This window comes from Pezoporus wallicus, unplaced genomic scaffold (genome assembly GCF_028554395.1).
Source record: "Pezoporus wallicus isolate ANWC-B61680 ecotype Strahan unplaced genomic scaffold, APGP_CSIRO_Pwel_v1 contig_2908, whole genome shotgun sequence".
Taxonomy (NCBI): Eukaryota; Metazoa; Chordata; class Aves; order Psittaciformes; family Psittacidae; genus Pezoporus; species Pezoporus wallicus.
The window spans coordinates 2,220,092-2,244,130 of NW_026642179.1; the positions used below are offsets into that span (position 1 = coordinate 2,220,092).

Consider the following 24,039-nt stretch of genomic DNA (forward strand, 5'->3'; position numbering starts at 1 on the left):
TGGCATTGTGTAAACACAGAACAAAGGGATCTGTTTTGCACCATAACCTTTTCAATGGGACAAATGTGATTAAAAAGTGCAGCCAGGTACTTTGATTTTCTTATTTTACTACCCTTCTCTGAATGTCCTTTATTTGTTATGCTTGTTTCTGCATTCCTTACAACCCCCAAATTCCTCAGCTCCAGTTAATTGGGGGCACATGTGAGCTCTCAGATCAGGCCTTCGCTCTACTTCCTATGGAGTATGCTGCCTCCTCAGACGGGGAGCTCCTCCAGAATAGAAATAACTAATGATAGTGTGACTACTTGAAAGCCACATGGAGGGAGGAAAGAGATGCTATTCACTTTGGCAGTACAAATAAAGTGAGAGCTTGCTTTCTACAGGCATGTGTGGGAAGGGCAACAACAGAGCAATTACATGGTGGGTGGGAAAGGGGATTTTGTCACTTTGGCAGTGCTGACAGACAGTAATAAACTGCTTCTAGGGGGATAGCAGGGTAAGAACTTGCACATCAAGAGTATAAGCAGAATTAAAATGGGCCCTTAAGGGGATTTATTGAGGGCTTTTTTCTTTTTTTTTTAGGTGCCTAAGGCCCCTACTATTTTGTTGTGTGCAAGTCAAGAATCAGGAGCAGGGATAGAGTGAGCAAGTTACATCCAAACTAATAAAAATAGTTTTGACTGTGAGAATATTATTGCAAACCTTATGCAGTGGTTACAGATGTGGAAGAACGGCACATCCAGCATCTAGGACCAGTGAGGAAAGGAGCTGTAGTCAAGAAAGGAGCATGGAAGAAACCCCCTTCCGTTTTCAAACCACTAATGCAGTCCCTTTTCTCTGTTTTGTGTGTAAAACAATGCCATGTATTGGCCATGGTGTCAGAGAGGTACATGACACATTGCCAGGATCAGGATGTAAATTATTTGAATTAATCTCAATTCAGAAGCATGGGCACTTGAATGCTAACTTTTTCAGCAGATGTAATTGTGCTACTCTTACTTCTGCTTGGTTCTCTGGAATCCCATATTAGTCATATGAAGGCAGAAGGCAAAGCCTGCTCCAGTTTGACTGGAAGAGGGGAGCAAAGCATAACTGTTCTGTACCCACAACTGCAGGGTGCTGTTGGCTTTCTGCAGGAAATAAATAATATTACCAATACAGGTTTCAATAGCAATGGGTTGTTGATGTGCACATTCTGGTCATGGAGATGGTTTTGCTTCTTTTTCATGTTTTTTTCTCTTAAAAATAAAACAACTTGTGATGTCCACAAACATTGATTGGCACGGACAGTCACAGTGCAATCATTCTGAATTGGAAATAGCAAATTGCTGCAAAAGAAATGTAAGAAATAGGACATATGGAATACATAGGGACATGTTTATGCACCACAGGTTCATTCCACCCATCTCTGTCCCTTATGACCACATCAGGGGGAGGCCTCTGATATAGCAAATATAGCAACATCCCTCTCCCTTCCTTTTCCAGAAGTGATGGAGGGAATGTCAACCTTCTTTTCCAGTGCTGAGTGTTGCGTAGGGCTGAGTAGCAGCATTTCCCTTCACACATAAAACATATACTGCTATTTTACGGGCTCTAAGTTTCACTCAAGACACCAACAACCAAATTTCAGTGGCTCATTGTTCAGCAGCGCCAAGACTGGGCAACTCATTACACTCATTTGGTGTAATGTTGTTAGTGCTTGGCTGCCATGCAGTGTGCTACAGCTGAAAAAGAATAAGCCTGCCTTCAGCAAGACAGCCTAGACATTTTTTAGGTGGCAGATGATCGGTGATGTCACATAAAATTGACAGCTCCTCAGACAAAAGGAAGAAGCTTGACTTAATGAGTGCTATGGGTGGGTGTATAAGCAAAGACTTTTCTAAGAATTATCATTACCTGGGAAAGGCAATTTTCAGCTGAACTGACATTCCAGTAATTAAGGGCCCAACGCAGAGAATCTTGGTCATTATAACTATTTAAATTTCCAAATTGCTTAGTTTAGAATTGCTTATGGTTGAACCGCTACTGACAGCCCCATCACTTTGTATTCTCAGACAGATTGATTGGCAAATTGATGAGGACTGTACCACGCAGCCATGGTTCCATCTTAGTGCCAAAAATCACTATCTGGAGTAGAACAACGAGTAGCAACAGCAGCCAGATCAAATCACAATGAATCCACATTTTATGTTCTCTTCTTGATAGTGTATATGCATGTTAAAGGGGTCAGAGTGTCAGATTCTTGAAAACCATGGTGTAGGATATCATCGTATTTTAGTTACTCTAAGTCATCAGTGTATGCTTTCTATGAGACTCGTTAGAATCCACATATTGTTGGGCTAATACAGAACTTACTTTTTTCCTGGCTTTCTTCCTCTGTGTTGACAGCTGCAGGTGGACAACGCTTTTCAAGTAGTGAACACTATTTTGCGGTTGTAGGAAATTTTCTCAGAGATATGGGTAAAAGAAACATCTGGACCTTCTAAGGAGACTGCATCGTGTCTTAAAGCAACTCTGACATTTTGAAAGTGAACCTTTCTATGTCCTATCTGCCAGTTGTTTTAATTGTCTTGTCGTACCAAAGTCAAAGAGACTGTGAGAGACAAACCATATTTTTATTTTAACAATTTAGAAGATTTTGTGCATTATTCTGCAAGAACAGAGGCGCTGAATCTCTTCTAGCTTTAGCATGTTGGCCTCCTTTTCCCCCCCTGTAAGTATGTATTAACTTACAGACTTAGCTTTTGTTCTACTGACTTAGAATTCTTTTTAGTCCCTCTTCCCCTGTACTGTCACTCTCGATTCACAGTTGCTAAGCGTTGCAAGAGCTCACCAGAGGGACACTCTCATAGTGTGATTTGCAAACTTTGAAATAACACCCACCAGCAGAAGCACCATATGCTACGAAGTTGTACAGTAAACTGACAGCAGTGTTTCCTTTATAATTTGAATTTCCAAAAATGTCAGCATTTTTCACATCAACAAATGCCTCGCAGTTTGCAGTGCATGGCTCTTTCCTCTGAGTGGACATTAAATTATGCTAATTCTGCTTAAATTTCTACAGACTTTATTAACAACAGCCCCATTAAAATAAATTGATTTTTATTATGGTTAACTTGTGGTTTTGAGACAAAATAAATCTGTGAATTTTCTGAATGTGTAGCTAAGTCATTGGGCTTATATACTATACAAATGTGCGTGTAGTTTACAGCATGTGGACTTTGTGGCTCTCCATAACATTGATAATCCAGTGCACCCTCTTTGGTAATAAAATAAAGTACCAAGGAATAGTTTTTTAATCAATCAAAGGCAAACTTCACATAAAACACAAGCTGTTCCCTTTGTGGTTAATTTTCATCCAGCTGCACTTAAGTACAACAGAGCCAGCAGAGAAAACTACTTGGCAATACTTCCTAATTAGGGGACGTTAATTACAGCTAAATACTATACAATTTCTATGTTATAAGAGTTCATCTAAATCAATGTTATTATGGTACTAAAGGAATTAATAATGATTTCATACTTAGAAGCTGTTGCCAAACTACCCATTAGTTCAGAGTTTAAAATGACTTTACAATGAAATCTCTAAATCTGCATTACATAAAATGCAGACAATCACACATGGCACTTCTATTGTGTATTAATAACTGCGCCTGATGGCATCCTGTTTTCAGGCTGGAGTGTTGATGGGGTGGAAGGGAGGAAAAGGCCCCGCGAGACAAGGCGTACATCCTTAGTACATCCTTGCAAACTGTGAAAGTGAGATCTTTCTCAGAGAATGGAAATCGGTCTGTCCCCTGGGAGATTTGATGATCCCATGAAATTTGATGGATTTCATGGGATGGGGGACAGGCAGAGCCACTGTCAAAACCACAGATACCTTGTATGCGAGCAGTTCAGATTCTAACACTGAAATACCAAACTGGAGGTGTGTAGGGTTGTGAGGTGGGATCACAGCCCCTCTGTTTATGGAGGAACATGGCCGGTCCCAGGCCACTGTTTCAGACATGCTTCTCCACTTAGGATGGAGCTGATACACATTAAAATGTCCCTCATTGCATCTACTCATATTTTTGGTTTAAATACAATGCAATGATTAAATCACTTTTTGCTGCATCTTGCATTTCTAGCAGCATCTGCCTTGCTGAAATTATGGCTTAGCATTTCTAAATCAATCCAAATTAGAAAAACGGAGGAACATTAACCTACTATGCAGATGGAGAATTTCTCTCAGGTTATTTCTCATTAAATAGGGATCCACATGTGCCTATTACTGTCATAGCAGTCACTGCTCAGCAGCTTTGTCAGTAAAATGAGAAGAGGGATGAAGGCCAGACTAGATGCACAGAGCAAGCTAACACCTGGTCTGTACAGAGGCAGGGAAACTACTGAGCTACAAGTCTGCAGTGCCTCAGCACAGGCTTTGCAGAGAGGGAGCTTGAATGGCTTAATGCCTTCTTTGTGCTCACTTGATTTGAGACAGCTCCAGTCCCTTCAGTTTCCCTCAGCCCGATTTGTACACCTTACAGTACTCTCTTTGTGATGCAAGAGCTCATGGGTCTTCTCACCCACCCAGAGTTATTGCTACCCTCAGAAACACTTAGCTGTGACTTTCATTTCCTGTGCCAGGGGGAACTTATCCCTAAGTGTCCAGCTCCTTTTTATCACATTCTACTCTTTTTTGTTCAGCGTGGTGTATGAGGTATGTTATGTGTAAAGAGATAGTTGAACCTGGGGAGGTGGGAGGGGTGTCTGCTTTACAGCTTCATTGGTTTGTTTCTGGAAATGGACAGAGAAAGATTAGTGTTGTTGCAAGGAAAAGCTGCCCAATTCATATGTTTTAAAGCAGATCAGGATCAAAGCAGGTTATTGATCAATTAATGACATGTAATTAACTGGCAATCAGTGAGTTATACATCCAGGCTCAATATCTGCAGCACAACAGATAAACCATAATAAAAGATGCTTGTAAAATGTAAATAAACACTTGCAAATTCAAGAAATGGCTTCCATAAATAATCCCAGAAAGTTTTAACCCTATGCCTTCCCACCACATCCACCCCATGGGAGGGTGAGAAGGGACCCCATAAGGTCACAGAACACCAGCCTGCAGTGCAGATCCCCACATGTTGTGCCCCATGCTGTCAGTCCACTCACAGCATCTCTGGGGATAGGGCACTGCCTAGCCTTGGTGGAGATGGGGATGTCAGTAGGTCTAAGTGAGTGTGGCCCCTAAAAGTCACATTCAGCAAACACATGCAAAGTTTTATAAGACAGCTCCTGAGCTGCTGGCTTTGAAGAGCCAACCTCCAACCAAGATATACAAGCTGTTTTGCTGTGCTGCCCCAGGATGGGAACATCAGAAGGATTAGTAGATAAATGTAAAATTAACCTTAAGAATCCACCTGTGGGAACATGTGGAGGAAATACTTTGGGAGCAACACAGGGGCCCACAATCACCTACAGAAAATAGGCAATGCTGGGAGATGTGTAAGCCTTTAATGGAAATAAACACCTGTGCAGACTGTTTTTTAAAGGTTTGTTCCAGCTATGCACAGAAGCGGTAATGGTCAGACATTGCTAATCCGAATGTACCCAAACCAGCTGACTCTGCTGGGTACATGTGCATGGCATCCCGTGTGGGACACCCCAGTGCCAGCCCAGAAGAACAAGAGGTACAAGGCCAAGCACCTGAAGACATGCCCAAAGTAGAAACCAGGAAGACAGCGATGCTGCAAGTAAGTTTGTGTCCACGGCCCTGGGTGTCGCTGCCTTGGACCAGTATTAAGTATTGTGCCCATATCCTGGATATGCAAGGTATCCAGGCTTTTGCTCATGCCATTGCTGCTATTCTTTAGCTATTCTGTCTGTAAACCACAATCTTCTGCCTTTCAGCAGAAGTGGAAGCAATTTTGTTTAAAAAAAACACAACTATATTAGTACTAAAATAATATTTTAGTGAAACATTTAGTAATATTTACAAAAGATCTACACTAACAGATAGTGCAGTATGGAGCAAAGGGTTGACTTGCAACAGACTGCTATTTTGATAAGAATACCTTCTGCTTAGGAACTATTCTTAAGTTTATTTTTGATGCGTTATTCCAAATCCATGTTATAAAATGTTTATACATGCACTTAGGAGCATGGTTATGGTATAGCTGTAAAAGAAAAAAAAACACCCCACAACTGGAGTGGTTTTTTTGCATACTTAAAATATCAGAACGGATTTGCAGTTCTCTTACCCTTAGGCTGTGCAAAGCTAACCCTCACAATAGGGGGATGCTGGTAAAGTGCTGGTATTCCCTCCCCCACAGTGCGCTCCCAGGGTGCTTGCTTTTGCACCCTGTGTAGTCACAAGGTAGACCAAGAAATCCGGAGGGAAGCAGAGTGGGTCTGTCACCTTAAGGATGAGAAAGGAGACGTTCCTGTGACAATAAAAGCACTCCTAAGTGCACCTCCAATCATAAATCATTTTCAGAATTGCTCCTGGCTTTTTAATTTCTTTCATTTGGAGGATTTATAGCACGCTGATGTGCCAGAATGTTTATTCCATGGGCTGCCTGTCACGTGGTGCCCCATTGGCAAGGCACCAGGCTCTGGTCCACGTTAATCTAAACCTCTGCAATGATTGTCTGCGGTTTCTAACAAATGACTGATAACTCTGTGTGTAACTCCTGCAGTGATTAAAGTTAACTTCGGTACAGAGTGCAGGCTGTTTCAGCCATTTTTTGATGGCTATTTGCCATTCTTCCTTTTTAGTATTGCCATCAGTGAAACAAAAAGCTTCTTGTTTGAAAATTATTTATGGAGTGTTGCAGTGCTTTATAAGATTTTCATACACCACTCTGTGAGCTGGTATCCTTTTGGATTAGACTGTACTCTCAATTTCAGTCCATGGATAAGAGCAACTTGATTTCTTTTCATAGTTTGCAGCTCCAGAAACGCCCATGAATATGTATTGAGTCGTTCAACACTCCTTTGTGAAGGCTTTTAGTGAAGACTGTGCAGAATCAGAGAAGTTAAAGACATAGCGGACCCGTTAGACCATGTAGCCCATCTGCCCCCCCCCCCCCCCCCCCCCCCCAGGCTTGTGCTCTTTGAATGAAGCTGTCTCATATTCGGTTGGTTCCCAACTGAGGGGCTTCTGCTGCTTCCCTGATGGGCTTCCAAACAGCCTCACCTAACTACTTACAGAAATACTTGCTGGTTCTCACCCTAAATTGTCCACTAGCTATTTTTGCCTCGTGCACCTGATATCAACCCATTATTTTGAATCAAACCATTCTCCTCCATTGCTGGAATTCACATGTACCTCCATCAACACACTATTGCATTAGTGACACGTAAGGGCACTAGCCAGGAACCGCAACACATGGCAGCAAGTGCTTTGTGAAAACAGAACAAAATAAATCAATCCCTACCTCATGGCTTAATTGCTCAGATGAATTAAATTTACAATGTGTACGACAAGAAACATGGAATAAAGGAGGGTGAAGCATTTTAAAGTTACAGAACACTAAGTACTTAGGTTGCCAATGCCACCATATCTCAACCTTTGTAAATGCCGCTTTCAGTGACAATGCTGTTGACTGGTCTGTCTGTCCATCTCTCTTCCAGCCATTCCCCAAACTAAATTCATGGACAAGAGATTAGGTCTGTGAACTATTTTCTTTTGGTCTCGGTATTCCTCCCCTCCTGACGAGGCATCGTGTTTCTGGCAGGTTCATTCCCACTCTTCTTGCCCGGATCACCTCACTCCTGCTGAGTAGCTGCCAGTTCTTGCTTCTGGTCTTCTGAGGCATCTCCCCCATGCTCTTCCTTCCACTTTTCCTGCTCACACTGCCACTCCCTGTTTCCTCTGTTTCTCTAACTTGTGTCAGATTCTTTCTCTCCCTCTGGTCTGGCTGTTGGAATTACTCTCCTTCTGCTGGTACCATGCACTATACTAATGCCACGAAAGGCAGGTGTTGAGGATCAGGGCCATTCTGCCCTTTGCCACAAGTTCGCGCTCTGAGATGTGGGAATTTCACAAAGCTCAACTGCCAAGGTGTCTAGGTGTGGGCTAAAAACCACGACCCAGTCAGCATTCTTATTTAGCTTTATTTTCTGACTCTTTTCTAGAAGAAAGTTCAGCTGAGGAAAACATCTATCCAGAAAATTTCAGTCCAAGCAATTAGCTTGCCAACGTCACAATCAGAGCATAATGGAAAATATAACATTTATGACTCTTGTAAGTGGTAGAGACTCTAAGTTCTGCCTAGAATAAGCCTAGTTTCTAAGGAAGGATTTAAACCTCTATTTGTGCTTTGCTCACGCACTTCACTTCTCTGGAAACATACCCTATTGACCAATTATGCTGTGTTCAAACACACAAGCAGCAATTAACTTACTCATCTGCCTCACCTGTCACACGTGTATTTAAAATTCTGTCCTGGCATCTCTGCATTTCTTAATCTCGTCAGCAAAACCCAAAGCACTGATGTATTCTGAGGCGCTGTGCAGTTTTTCTCTCTCCCTGTGTTGCACCAGTTTCACATCCCATTGAGTTCAGGAGAGTTACGCAGCAGGAAATTAAGCCCAAAGTACAGATACAGGTTTAAATCCGTTTCTAAACCACTGTAACACACTGCTCTGAGGCCCTCTAATGGAGACAATGGCAGGCTCATTCCGCAAAATGAAATTAAATTAACGCTTAACAAAGAAATTTCCTCTGGAGGAGGCAGCTCTGAAAACACGTGCTCAATTAAGAGCAGACAGATATTTTCCTGCAGCTGAAGTGAGTTTCATTTATGTACCTATTTGTTCATTCAGAGCAGAAGGTGGCAGTTTTCTCTTTAGTGAGAACCAGCGGTTGGGGGCTGAATGAAATCAGATTAGTGCGAAAAGCACAAGTGAAACCTCCTGGAGACATCAGCCTTCCCACCTTGGCTGGGGAAGTCGTTGCTGCTGGGGACATTCCTGCTTCTCTGCTGCGTCTTTGAGGTCGACAGAGGTGGCGTGTGCCCAGTGAGCGGCCATTAACACCTACCGACCCTACCCTGAAAATGTGGTGCTAATACAGCGTCGTTTGGCTGGAGCCTAACACAATATATTTAACAAGTAGTGTTTGTTGCTAATGTACCCATTTCACCCTGACTGAATGCATGAAGTTGCTTCGGGCTACATCTGCTACTTCCTCTCTGGCAAATCCTAACCCAGTGTTAACACCAAGATGCTCCTGCTCATGAATGGTTCTGGTTACGAGGACTCCGCACTGGGGCCTTGCCTGTCAATTTCAGGACAAGCTAAGGAAAAGTTTCAGAAATTGTGAATCAGTTTTGCCTTCAGTCTGCTGGGGATGCCTTTTAGGATGCCCTTCTGCCTCAGCTGCCTGCCTCTTCTTTAGCTTCAGCACCATAAAGAAATACAAGTTGCTGGAATTCGGCCAAGATAAAGGTAGGGGAAAGTAAAGGTATTTTTCTAAAACACTGTAGGAATCTACCCGCTCTGGTTCTCACTGAGCTCTTTGAGTACATTGGACATTCACACCAATAAGGCAGCCAAAGATATTTGCCATTTCTGATTCCCCCTGTAAGTTGAGGCACTAGTTACAGACCTGTTCCTTGAGCTTTAACCAGGTGCAGGGCAGGTCACTTTTCAGACCATGAATTCAGGAGCCATACTGAAGCACATTTAGCAGAAGAGACCCAGGATTACAGTTTTCTACAGAGTGGCACTGGTATTTTTGTGAGTACTTGCCATCTCCAAGGATGGGTTTGGTCCAGCTGCTAAGTACAGAAAAATGTGCTTTTGTAAATGTTCCTCACTTTACTGTCAACAAACACCAAAACAGCTCGTTCAAAAGTGCTGAAGAAACTAGAATAAAGTCCCTGGTGCCTAGATCAATAGTACAGGGGCATTACCGGATGATGTGATCCTACCAGATTGCAGGGTTTATTTTTTTATAACATTAGAGGACTCGTCAACCCCAAAGGGACTAGAGGAGGGAAGATGGATAGGATGAAAACAACTGGATGTGCAGCACCACAGGTTTAAAGCTCCAAGTCCCAGGGCTCTGCACACACAGTGCATCTGTTTAACATCCTTGCTGCTTCTGGGCTTCATCCTGAGAATTGATCCAGCACCATGTATTGCAGAGCATCCTCCCCCTCACCCCCCCGCAGTAACATTAGGCTTTTCTTAATATTCAGAGGGAAACAACAAAAGTTCCCCTTTTCCTTTACAGCTCTTTCACTTTCCGCCTAATGAAGGTGGAATATAAAATGTTGAAGGAAAAAGCAGTTTTTCCCCTACAGTAGAATTTCCTTTTCAGTTATTTTTAATCTGACATCTGTTTTAACATGCACTCACACACTACACTTAATTTTTTCCCTCCCTTGTGTTTTATTATTTACCTCCTGTTCCAAAGAGATCACAAAAGATTACACTTCTGTGAAGCAGTAACAGTGATGGTGATGATGTCTCTTACTTCTCACAACTTCTTTTTTTACCCCTCTGTTTTAACTTTATCTATATCATCCTGTTACTGCCCTCCCAGAGGCCTCATTACAGTCACTGTCAGATAGGGTGATGGCATTCAGTGGGGTTTGTTGGAATTTTTGTGCTAACTAGAACACAAAGCACTTCTTGTTCAGCGCCTGGATAGTCGTCTTTTGCTCTGGTTCAATTCAATGCCTTTAAATAAGGTAGAGAAAAAATCATGCTCTGGGTCAGTCAGTGCCTGTACTTTGAAGAAAGCCCAAGAATCTGCTGAAAGCAGCAGAAAGCAGCCAGTGCTGAGACATGCTTGCTTTCAGCCAGGCTTCTGACATGATGCCAGCTGAATGTTTCATTTCCCTTGGAAATGAAGATAACCTTAATCAACTTACGTGTAATTAAATTAAATCATGGAAAATACGCTTTCTCCAGATTCTCCTCGAAAGCTGGTTGCTCAGGTCTGAGCATCAGAGTGGAGAAAAAAAAGTTCTCGATGGACCAGTAATCACTACAGACAGTTTCAGCACTTTCTACCCTCAGGGCAGCCTCTCAGGCAGTAAGAGCACGCACTGGTTCGTGCAGCTAGCGGGCACGATGGTAAGCCTTTGGCAGGCTCCTCCATCATCCTACTTACTCTCTAGATTGCGACAGTGGCAGGGACCCCTAAATTGGGGGACTGTCAAACCGGCTTTGCCACTGGCCTTGACCCAGATATATGAAGTGATTGGCTGGTTTGCTTGTTTGTTACTAATAAATAGGTGAGAACACATGTAAGTCTTTGGGCCCCCAACAAAAGAGGGACCTGGACCTGCTTGAGTGAGTCCAGAGGAGGACCATAAAGATGCTCATCCACTTTGGGGGGTGGTTTTATGACACTGTACTGTATGGAGATGACGGTAAACTCCACCAGCTGAGCCTGCAAAGTTCCTTCCTCTATTCCTCCCACACAGAAAGCAAGACTTGAAAAAAAACAACTGTTGTCAATTCTGGCACAAACTCCTCAGTTTATTAACATTCTTTAAAGTATCTTTTGTTTTCACCTCAGCTAAGGAGGCCATTCTAAGGTGATGCTTTTACAATTCAGTGTTTTCAAACACTCCCTATGATCTTGGAGATCTGAAACTGTAATGACTCAAGAAAGCTTTGCTTTCAGAAGACCAGATTTTCTGCAACTTCCAAGACTTAGCAACCCACAAGATGTCCCCACTGATCAAAACAGAATCACTTAAAATCACCAGACTCATTAGGAATGGCTAGAGCATCTTGTTGGCACTCCTTCATTGCATCAATGTTGACTTTCATTAAAGGATATTAAAACAACTTTGTCACACTTTCTCTTGCTAAGTGGTTACTGTGGGTCCTCAGAGAAGGAGAAAGATCTGTCAATTGTCTAGAACTGAGGAAAGGTCTCTATAGTGTAGTTGGTTGGGACCTGACAGTCTCCCATCACTTGCTTACTCCTGCTTTTAGGGAGTGCAAGGATTCCTTTCTTGATGCTTTTCTTTCATTCTCTTACCACCTCTTAATTTAGCACAGTTCTGGCTTTCTGGGATTTTTAATAAACATGGTAAGCCAGTAATTTTGCCTATGGTGTCTTTGAATATTAAGAATTCTCTTATCCTTGGTTGCCCTCTTAAATAAGGACTGACCAGATGGACAATTCTCTTTCTCTTCTTGGCAGGTTACATCTAACTAAAGGCAGTTCCTTCTTTCCTTCCACTCCTACCACCTGTTATACACAACATTCAGACATCAGCACTGGTAATTTCAGCAAAAGCTCACCAAGATTTGGATAAAACATGCTGTTGTTGTTTTGTGTCTTTTTGCCCCCAGGGAGGCAGGAAGCCATAGTTCCAACTGAGCAAAACGAAATTAAAAGTAGATCATTTTTTCTGTCACAGTAGTATGTGCTATGGTATATACTGTATGTTCCCTGCTTCACAAAGGAAATGAAAGAATGAACTTAATATGACTGATGAAATGAAGATATCAAAGTATTACTTGCCCCAGCTGATACATACACTTCACATATAATTACTACTTAATATCTTTGTTTCCTACAAACCAGGAAAAAAAGCTTACTCTCTCTCCCAGTTCCCTCTTCTGGTAAATAAGCTGATGTAGAATCTTCTAGATTTGCAGTTTCTACTTTACTTTCTTCTTGAATTTATTCTTTTTTTTTTCAAAGTAATGTGGTCTATAAAATGAAGCTATTTAAAATCCTAAATGAATAAGTGCTATAAAAATAATAAATTAGTATACAAGACTGACTTGCACAAAACATATGTTACACTCTGAAATATATTTAGACAGGAGCGCATAATTGCCTGTTCCTTTTCTAATGGCCTGAAGCACAGTGCTAAATCTGAACTTTTCCCAAAGTCTGTGCAGTGACGGAGTGCTGCCCCCTCCCTGGTTCCTGAGTTCAGGTCCCCATTACTTTTCACAAGCTGTCTGCAGGAGTGACACCCAGCTGCAGCACCCTTGATAAATCTCAACTGCTTCCTAACCATGGGAACTAAATAGCAGCAAACAGTGTCAGCAATGGGAAACGTGGAGGAGAGGGCTGTGGAAGTGTGGGTCAGGGCTAAGGACAGCAAGGCTAGGAGACCACACTGTGAGGGCTTCTTTTTCCCCATGGGTGAGGGTGTAGGTGCTGCCGTGCTGGCCTCTGATCCAAGATCAAAATGTGTGTTAGTCCCTGTACCCCCTATATTTGGCTCTCTCACAGGCTCACCACTGGCCCTGCCCAGCTTCTCTCCACCTACAGCAAGGGGCTCAGGAGTCCCACTTTAGCTCAGCATCACTCTGAGCTATGCTGCAGGAGCAGTGGTCTCCAGTCCTGCCTCTATCTCGAGGGTGGACCTTGGACCTGTGCTGTTGGTATCTATCTCCTGTAGGGGCTCCCTGGCCATGCCTTGTTATATGTCTCCACCCCAGTCCACTGCTGCTTCTGATGGGAGCCCCAGCCCGGGTTCATCTTCTTCTACTGCCCAGGGCTGTCAATAGACCAACACCTGGCTAGTGCCAGCAGCTTCTGTAGAAGTGAGAGACAAGTCTCTGGGTCACACTGAGCATCCACACCCACAGACAGTATGAATACAGCCCGAGTCAGACAGAAGTTAACAAGCAGAAACTCCGTAACACTGAGCCTCCTGCTTATTCCTCAAAAAAAAAAAAATCCACCCCAAAACCAGGATCATCTTTATTTGAATGTCTTTACAGAGTGTGTTACTTTTATATTTTTAATTTTTTTGCCCCCAAAATTACAGGTTTCAACAGAAAAATGTTTACATTACTTTCCAATCCAGCTTCTCCCAAAACACTGCCTGGCTTGTACTTGCACAGTATTTCACACTCGTGTGTTTGCAATGCTCATGGGAAAGGGTAGCAGCTATCTTCGACTTTTCAGGAAGCTGAACCTCTCCCTCTGCAAATGGAGCTTGTTCCCTCTAAAGCAAAGTAACCAGCAGCAGCCCATTTTGATGTGTACATCAAAATAAAGGGTGACTGTCAACAGAAATATAAACAATTCCTCTTGGCAAGTTCATTAATCAACACATAGCTCCTGTCGAAACAGTGAGGTTGTTCTCAGAGGTACTCACGTTAAATAGCTAGGTGGCAAAGTTGTACTTCCATTAATTTTAAGGAACTATGGAGAGTCCACCTAGAAACTAAAGCGTCTCCGAAAGCATCTCCAAAAAATGGCTTGTATCTTCAGCCTAAATGTCCAAAAGACAACCAACAACAAGAAAGTGTACTCTGCAAGTAAAGTGAATCTCTCTGCTACGGAAGTACTGAAATATACTCTAACAGTACTGAAATACTCTAACAGAAGTACTGAAGTACTGAAATATACTCTAACAGAGCTAGAGTTAAACAGCAGCAAAATCCAATGTGTAGTTGCTGGGAGGGCAGAGGGTCAACCTGGCAAACACCTGGTGGGAGCTGACTTCCTAAAACAGGCTCTGTATTTCTGGAAGCTCAGCAGAATTTTCCCCTAAATATGCAAACAGGCACTGGATTTTTCCTTCAGGAAACTGGCAGGAAAATCAGAAGGAAAACCTGTAGCAAAAAAAGGCCACTTTCCACAAAAAACAAACGTGAAAATATAGTCACTGCTCAGCTTCATTTTCTGCGTTGAGACCTGAAGCAGAAAAAGGCTGGAAGCCTTGGACAAACTACTTCCTGGGAAATTAAGGCCTATTTTTGAGCACTGCATATAGGATTTTACTTTCTGTAGATGTTGTTTCTCTGATTATTACTTTTTTTCCCCTATTCAGCTTTCCTATCTGTCCAAGGTGTTCAGTAGACCACCACTGATTCAGGTGGTATAGCCAGATAAATAACTGAGTTATTATCTTTATGAAGTACAGATCTCTTTGCAATAAATGTACCTTTGTAGCTTGATTTACAGCAAAATCCTCCTTCTCTTACTTCCCTGATGAGACCTACCTAAGTCAGTGAGACTAGTCATGATGATAAGATAATTAAGTTTTTAGTACAACTCTGGTTAGTGAGCAGAAAGCAGCTCCGAAATAATGAATCTACTAGCTGTAGCCTGATATTCAAAAGGTGTTGATAATTTCAGTACTATTCTTAATGTGCTCTAAGAAAAGTACTTTCTATATTAAAGCTGTAAACCCTGCATAGGAGAAAATTCAAATCACCTTTTAAATTAAAAAACCGCTTTTAGAATGACCAAGGTGAAGCCAGCACAGCAGTGACACCTGCAAAATGACAGTCAAACCCCCTTACATTAAGATGCAAAGATTTGCATGAATGTGTTTTAAAATGACAGGAGACAGGAATGGGAGCTTCTAAGCAAGTTAGACTAAAATTTAAGAGTGAAATGCCTAAAAATAGGCCCATGAATGCATAGTTAGGCACCTATATAAGTCTGCTTGATTTTCAGTTGTTCTGATCACCCAGAGCTCCCATTAACTTCAGGAGCAACTGTGGATACTCAGCTGTTCTAGAAATCAAGCCACCTTTATTCAAGGGTCTAAATATGGATGTCTGTGCCCAAGTTTGGGGAAAAAATGCCAAAAAAAAAAAAAGGTTTTCTTTTGCTGCAGAGACATTTTATAAAAGAAAGTAATAGCCAAGTTTCATTTTCTCAGGTTACAATGCTTGAAAGTGAATCAACATAACAATTAATAGCGCAACACATCTGTGGCAGAAGGTTTTGTCTGAGGCGAATGGAAAGCTATTCCAAGATCTGTAGCTCTTAATTAGTAGTCTGAAACATTCCATAGATATTTCATATTCTGTTACTGCAAACTGTTACCTGGCCACCTAAATCTTTTTCATAGTATTTCAGTGTTGCCATTAATAAGCTTTTCAGGCTAGTCTGAGGAAGACTTTGCAAGATTAACTTTGCAAATCTGTAAGTATTAACAATTTATTTCAGAATTACCATCTTTTCTGCTTTTGGATCAAGTACAACCAGCAGACAAGCATATTTTTATATACTATAAAATATGAAGAAGAAAGAATTAGTCTTTTAATTTTATCATATGCATTTGGTTGTCAGAAAACTTCTGAATGTTGTTTGCTTAAAGACCTCTTTTGTGAAAGTAATCCTGAGTTGATTTTGTGTCTAAGCCATTGCCAGGTCATGCTGAAGCGGATAAGAGCCAGTCACATGGTAGAAAATCTGCAAGAAAAAAGAAAATTTATGATGGAATTATATATCTCTATAAATCTGAAAATGTCAAGGAAGTAACAAATTAAAGGCATGCCACATGAAGATGATGGATATTTGTTTGTGTCTATGTGTGTTTGTGCATAAAATACGATGACTTTATATACTTGTTCATAGGATCTGAACTAAGGGCTCTTGCTGCTTTAAAAAGAAAAGAAAAAAGCAATGATTTTTTGCTTTTAACTAAGCTTTCAAAAAGAGCAAGGTGGAAGATACTGCTTTACTCTCACTATGATCTTATTTTGACCATTTCAGCATCATTTAATGATATTAAAAGTATCCAAAATTGCTTATGCTCTTCTCAACTATGTTGTATCCTTTGGGGTTGATACCCTGCGCCAGTGAAGTAGGTTGTGGGTAGACAGGTCAGAACCTTTCTGCCCACCAGGAACTACACGTTGCCACTGCACCTCATACACTGTTTTCCTGCCAGGAAACGCAGCGACCAGCCTGCGCAAAAATAAAAGCAATTAGCAAAATGAGGCTTTGTAGGAGGCAATTGCTTGTCTTCCCCAGGAAATAATCAATATGTAAAAACTTCTCTATCAGCAGTACCATATGTAGGGTGAGACGTGACTTTCTCCACAGCATGGAAATATATCGTGAACAGTTGCAGCACAGTGACACAAAGGGTCTGTGAGGTATCGTGAGGGTCAGCTGAACTGGCAACAGCTAGGAGTGCAGGGGAGGGCACTACCATGCATTTGCAAAAGGCTCTGCAATTGTACGAACTGAGCCTCTTTGCTCACTGCACTGCAAACCTGGCCAAGGCAATTGCCAGTTGCTGGAATATGTCTGTAACAACAGGCCAAATTTAAAGAAATAGTGGGCTGGAAGTGAAACTGTCTTTAATAATGAATTAGATGTACATTCTATTATCTTTTAAACAGCACTAAAAAGCATATTCTGCAGTAACAGTAAGCCAGCATGTTTAGAAAGATTAGTTATTCCCTCCATCAAGCTGAAAAACATTAAAAACTAACCTGTTTCTCGATGTCTTCCAGCAAACTACTGGCACCCAGGCGAAAGAGCTCTGGTGTTAGCCATTCCACTCCCAATTCCTCCTTCACCAGCATAAGCCAAGTAACAGCTTCTTTTGCCGTCCGAATGCCCCCAGCAGGTTTAAATCCAACCTTTATACAGCAAAAAGAAGTGCAATACACATTTTCATTCATCAGCAACCCCAGAAGAGCAATCAGCATTTGTACACCTGCAGTCTCAAAGTGCCTGTGGTGTATGTAACAACTCTACTCAGTAAGTACCTGCCTGCAAACAGTATCAGCTCCAGACTAGTGCTGAGAGCTATCAAGCTTCAGCCATCACTGCAAAAGGTAATATTTTCATCACGAGGCATGGCAACTGAGCGAGTAATGCTTTTGACCCCAGTGCACCTTCTAAGAAGGTGGGTTTGAGGTCTAATGGGAGTACTTAGCCCACAGCACATACTAGACCAAGGGATTTAGGCAGGACCTGGGAAATCTGTGTATCACTACTGCCCATGTTGTAAACTAATTCCAAATATATAACAACAAATATACGTACAATATACTAAAGATGCTGAAATAAAGCATGTGAGGCAGCTGACTCACGGGAAGAGTGGTGAGAGATGGTTGTTCTTTATAAACAGACTGTGCACCAAACAATACATGATTGGGAGGTACATTCAAACCTATCAGAGGTTTAATTCTCACTAAAATTTTCCAAATGGGAATTAAATTAGGTCTGACTTTACAAAAAAATGAAAGTTTTGTGTTTCACAGGAACTGCAAAACTTCCCTCTCAACGCACTCTGGATAAGCTTTCAGTCACTTGATGTGAGATGTCATACTTGGTCAGGGGAACTGCCACGTAAGTAGAGGCACACACGTCAAGAAAAACATAACTTTGAGGTAAAGACTCTTTTGAGTCCCTTGATCAACCTGCTGTGCATAGGCAGCACTGAGGTGACATGGCATAGAACCCCTAGCACCAGTCTTTTGGTTAGCTGTAATTTAAACAAATCTCATTCTGAGACAGAGCCTGTGACACGCACCTATCAAACCCCTCATCAAAAATTGCCACTTGCATTAGCTAAAACGTCGGCCTGTAGCAGCTTGCTAACCTCTTGAAAAAACAGGAGAGCTGGGAAAAAGTGGTTCTGCATTAACAAAATATAGTAATTACCTTTGAACAATCTGTACAGTAGCACATGATTCTTTCTATGTTTTCTTCTGCCATAAACCTTTACCTTCCATACTTCTTCCTGGCAGCTGCCTTCTGCAAGAATTATCATTCTGATTTCTGCATACTTGTTCCTGAAACCTCACTGCATTGAGGATTTCTTTGTACCGTATGAATATAATAGTGGAATCAAAAAGTATCTGTTTTTAAATGTGGTAATTTTTGTTATAGTGATTTCAGGATAAACAAACATAGAATAAATCCTTCTCTCACTCTGAAGCATTGTGATAACAGCATATTTCCAATAAGATTATAAAGAACAATAACAAGAAAAGCTTGATAAATCCAAAACATGAAGACTGTTTTTTCTTTTGTGAATGGATGGATGGATAGATGGACGCATGCATGCATGCATGAGTGTATGCATACATCTGTTCACATCAGATTTCCAAAAGGAATTTAAACCACGGCAACTGGAAAAGCATCTTCTAGACAATAAATTAAAAGAGTGGGAATGTGTTTTCCCTCAGGAAGAGAAATCCTAATGAAATTCAAATTTAGATTTCTTCCTAGAAATATTACAGCTGAGATAATCTGTCAAAAAAAAACCAAACAGAAAAACAACTAAAATGGAGTCAATAAGAGAATTAAAAACACCATGCAGAATTCCTTCTCTTTTTTAAGCAAATTCAGAAAGCTCTTTACAAAAAAAGCTTACAAAGACAAGCCTGTCCTCCATTTACCAGCCTTCCAAACAGCACATCTGACTGCCATAAAAAGGTAAAAAGGAAAGGGGGCTGGAATTTAATTCAAGAGGAGTACAAAGTCCAGCTACCACTTTCCTGCTGTTTCACAGCATTTCATTATTTTGCTTAATAAGCTCATCTCCTCAAGAATTTTCTCTTCAGCTTATATTATTAAAAAGTAATAAGTTTTTCTGGATTGGGGGTTTTCCCAACAGAAAAACCAATTTATGTATGTCCTTCAATAATGACAGGAAAAGATTATCTCCCATTATATTACAAACTTTTCATATCACCACCACAGCTTATCAGTCAATAAATGTTACTCTGCAACTCGTTCCTTTCCTTGAAGAAGTTTAATTTCTGTATTAACCTGTTTTTCCAAGCCAACGCCTTGCTAGAAAGCATCCCTACAGCTGCAAAATTAGTTTGTTAAAGAAACCATTTAGAAATCTCTTGTCAGTGATAATATTGTCTTCAGTTAATAAAAGCACATAAAGTCAGTTTACATCTAATTCTCTGACACATACATGCATACAGGCATAAGCGCTCATTCTTAATAACACATTTTAAACCATGAATGCATCTTTTTAAAGCAAAAGGTGAATTCAACATCTATATCCAATTATAGGTACAAAGCTGTGTTAATGCAGCAGAGCCCAACCTCTGGCATACAGCTCCTATAAGCAGCACCAGTGCTGAGGTGAGTCACCCAGCCCCAGAGATCTGCCTCAAGTTGGGAGCAGTGGAGATGTTCCCGCAGAAGCAAGACTATCCAAGCTGCTCGAGTCGTGGTGTGTCAGAGGGAGAGGCAAACTAGGGAAGGGAGGAGTGAGAACAGCCCAGGGATCACAATGGCCTCAGTTAGATGACCACAGAGAGCAGATGGACGCGTGTCTAACCTGCTGTCACGTTCTCCTCTAGCTCCAACAGCCCCTGAAGCCATCTCAGCTCCTATCCCACTCTCATCCCATGTCCTAACATCATATCTTTGAAAGGCCACTTCCAGAAGGGTGAGCTGGAGAGAAATGTGAGTCTTTAGTTAGAGATATGATCTTCTTTCCTGAGGCTGCAGGTGAAGTCAAAGCCTGCAGCTGAACATCAGCACCGGATCTAACTGGCAGCTCCCACTTGCATGTAGATAAAAGAAGTGAGAGGTGGCTTAAGCCTTCTTGAATAACCTCCTCCTTTCTTACTGCTTCAGCACAAGCACGGATGCATGGATAGCTCATCACTGGCTCTGCCATACTTTCTCCCCTGCTCCTTGCATCCACTGACCTCATTTGACATTGACATGACAGATAAATGTCGTGGACTAGGACATAATGTTTTTCTGGCCCCAGTCCCTCCCTCCCTCCATCCCACACAACAGGCTCCAACTGGATCTGCCTTTTTGTCCCTTTGCCAAGTCCCTTTGGCAAGGGAGGAAAGAGCAGAATTTATCTCTTGGGTTGCCAGAACAAAGTCAGAAAATACAGTTGTGTACACTGGACAGACTCTCAGCGGCTATAAATTTGTATAGCTCCACTGAGGTTTATGGGAGTATGCCAATCACTGTCAGGTGGAGATGACTATTTAAATACCTTAAATGGTGAAACAAAATTCAAACCCAAATGCAACAGGGGACGCATCAAGATTGCGTGAGCTTTTAGGGAATGAAGTGACAGTTATACCAGGCAGGAAAGCCAAAAGTGCCTTTTGGGTTTGTTTTTTTAAGCACTAGAATAATAGCAAATCAAACGAGACATACAAGACAGAAGTCCCATTACCTACGGCTCCTATAACCAAGGAAGCTAATGTATGTGGATTTATATGTTCTGCATTTTGAAACCATTACAGTCTTATCTCCTTCTGAATGAGCCTGTTTAGTTAATTTTTATAAAGGTAGCAAGAATTACCTTGCAGCCAGTTTGCCAGTAGAATTCTTTAATGGCTCGCATCATGACTACTCCAACTGGAAAGGTCGCATTTTCCACCTCCTTCCCTGTAGACGTCTTTATAAAATCAGAACCTGAAAAGAAGTAAAAAGCTTTATGGTAGTTTTAGAACAAGAGGCATTCCACACATATGTAGTTCATGCCCTCCACAGATGATCTTATGCATCACAGCAATTATGAAGCATTCATTTACACATACGTCCCTGTGGTGACAGTGCTAACCTTGCAGTTGTGGAGGCTGGAGCAGGAGGATGATACCCATCTGGTTTCACAGCAAGTTAGCCATCCCAGTGGCTAAATGAACATCCAAGCTGTTAATTCTTTGCTCTAGCTATCAGACTAACAGTCTCTTCAAGACAGTCCAATATAATATATGTTCCTGTACAGACACTCAGTATATGTGTATAAATGCATGAACACGAATGTTTCTAACTACAATGGAAATTATTTCCTCTGAATAAATTCTACATTAAATCAACTTTGTAGTATTTCCTCAAGGATCTTTCTGAATAGAATATATAGGGTTTTAATTAAATCTTGCATCTATTTAGTCTCACATTTGACAGTCTAGTATTGTAGCTCCTGCAGCTGTTTAAAGTGAAAGCAATCCCATGTATTTATGAAACCAGCTGTGTAATTCTCTGAACAGGATAAAAACTCTCTTATGCATTTTGCAACTGTAACACTGCAAATTACTATATTTAAACCCATGGCCTGATATAATGCAGTAATAAGGTCAAAACATCTGTGTTATTTAAAAGAAAGTTAACCTTGGCTTATTGTTCCTGGCTTCTCACTTGTGAATAGCAGTCTCCGCTACCTGCCCTGAATACTTGTGTAGTATTCTTGTGCATTCCTGTTGTTCTGGCTTGGCTTAAAATGAATTCTGCAGCACAGTATAAGAAGCTAAAAAAGTGAACCAAAAAATCTGCCTTGCACTGTATGATCCTGCACTGACACAAAACAATGAGAAAACTTCTTTAATTGCATTAGGGCACACTTCATCTCTGGGAACCTACTTCTTAGAAAAGATGTACTGTGGGATCATTAATTATCGAAAGTAATCGGGAGAAGAAGAGGGATAATTCAACCATCATGTAGTAGTGCATCATCCACTTAAGGCAATTGGAACTGCATCTGCTTCCACTTCAGCTTTGGCTTAGGGTCCATTTTGTCTCTTATTTGAATGATGATACCTCTACAGCATTCCCTAGAGTAAGCAAGGGAAGTTTCACTACTGGCTCAAACTAAAGAGTTGCTTAGACTACACTCTGACGGTGTGCTGCAGCACACTCCAGAGACCCACCTTCCTGATAACACTGCCAACTGGCAGACAGCTAGGTCTCATCCTTGATGGTATTAAGACAAAGCCAGGTATGTTCCTGTGCCCTGTGATGTAAACACAAACAGTATCACTAACATCGTGTCTTGTAAGAACACAGCTTTCTTTGTAGGCTTCCTGTCTAGGCCCATTGGTGATTAAACTGCACCCTCCTGTGACAGTTTCCATTCCAAAGAGAAGCAATTTTTTTTTTGTGGAAAAAGTTCTAACTCCAGAGAATGTACAGTGCACAAAAGAGGCAATTAATAGTTGATTGAGCTTTGCAAAGAATGGAGCACAGAGACAATCGAGTTACATATCTCAGAGCTACTCCCTTCCAGAGAGACACTATGGACATCTGATAGTCACATTAAAACATGTAACAGTGGAAGCGAAACTTTGACATCGCCAAATTATATTTTTAATTTCCCTTTCGAAATGTAGCACTTAAAAGTCCTTCAGTGCAATACTTCCCATTTTTTCTAGTATAAGGTAAGTCAAAGCTTTTATAAGTCGTATAATTACAAGTCTCTATGGTATAGTTTCATTAAAAACTTTCATTAAACAACAGCTGCCCTTGTATATGGTCTTCTAATCAATTTGGTCAAACAGAATGACTTCTAATCAGCTGTTGATAAAAATAGAAGATGAAATTTTAATTCTAATAGATTAACTACAAACTCAAGATAGTCTTCAAAATCCATCTAGCTCTATTCTCCAGTGGATTTAACGACTATTCAGCAACTCATTACTAAATAGAACAAGATGAACATTTTCCAGTTCATTAAAGAAATGTACTATGTATTTTTGCATTGTCCTCATGATTCGTTACAGGGAGTCTTAATTACAAGATAATGGATAATGGTTATTAAATGCAGACTCCAGTAATGAAGCTCTATTCATTTGTGAGCCTCAGAGACTGCAAAGAGAGGAAAATAAAATTACTAGCTTCAAAAGATTAACGGATCAAATTATTATTCAATTTTGAAAATCTCATTCAGACTTCATAGAAACAAGAAGAGATTAAAAACTTGTATTAGTACAAAAGTAGTGCATTTATATTTTTTTTTAAATAATATCTTAAGGCTATTACCAGAATAATCAGCTTTAGATATGATTATTAGACAAACATACAGCCAATTTAGTAGCATCCTCTAACAATGAAAACAATACATTTTTATTTCCTGAACAAATTCTATTTATGACACAAGAGCTTGCTAGTAGGACTGCATGCAGCCTCTTACAGAAGACAGAAGATGCATGCTAGAAGAGCACATTGAAATGGAAGGTGCTATTAATGTTCAGATTTCAGGAATGAAAAGGGGGAATTAAAAAATATGGCCCCTGGCATAAAAGCACTTCATTAAGTAGACTTTATGCCAACCTTATAACAATAAGGGATTTTCACCAATACTATTTCTTACTCAAGTTTTCAAAAACAAGTCTAAGGAATGAAGTTCAGCAGGAGTTTAATCTGGAAATTGATAATTCAGAAACTGAGTTTTATCACCCATCTTCTTCTCTTCCTTTTAATGCAAACAATAAAAAAATCAAGGCTAATATTCAAACACATGCTGAATGGCTTTCCCCTTCTCTAGAGTAGGTTACATGATTCAATGAGACATTAAATCAAAGACTTAAAAAGAGTTCTTCAGGGTAGATTTCTGGGCCCAGTGAGCCTGGAGAAGGCCA

General features: G+C 40.9%; 1 protein-coding gene across 2 annotated transcripts in view; it reads right to left on the reverse strand.

The window, feature by feature from the left end:
* Positions 1 to 14,683: 14,683 nt before the first annotated feature.
* DERA (deoxyribose-phosphate aldolase) overlaps positions 14,684 to 24,039 on the reverse strand; it is a 53,437-nt gene continuing 44,081 nt past the window's right edge. For both annotated transcript variants that reach the window (XM_057427994.1, XM_057427993.1), the window contains 3 exons: positions 20,988 to 21,100; positions 17,170 to 17,319; positions 14,684 to 16,138 (listed from right to left, as the gene is read on the reverse strand). In XM_057427994.1, coding sequence (XP_057283977.1) covers positions 16,082 to 16,138; positions 17,170 to 17,319; positions 20,988 to 21,100 — 320 coding nt within the window. In that variant the 3' untranslated portion in view covers positions 14,684 to 16,081. The remainder of the gene's footprint in view (positions 16,139 to 17,169; positions 17,320 to 20,987; positions 21,101 to 24,039) is intronic.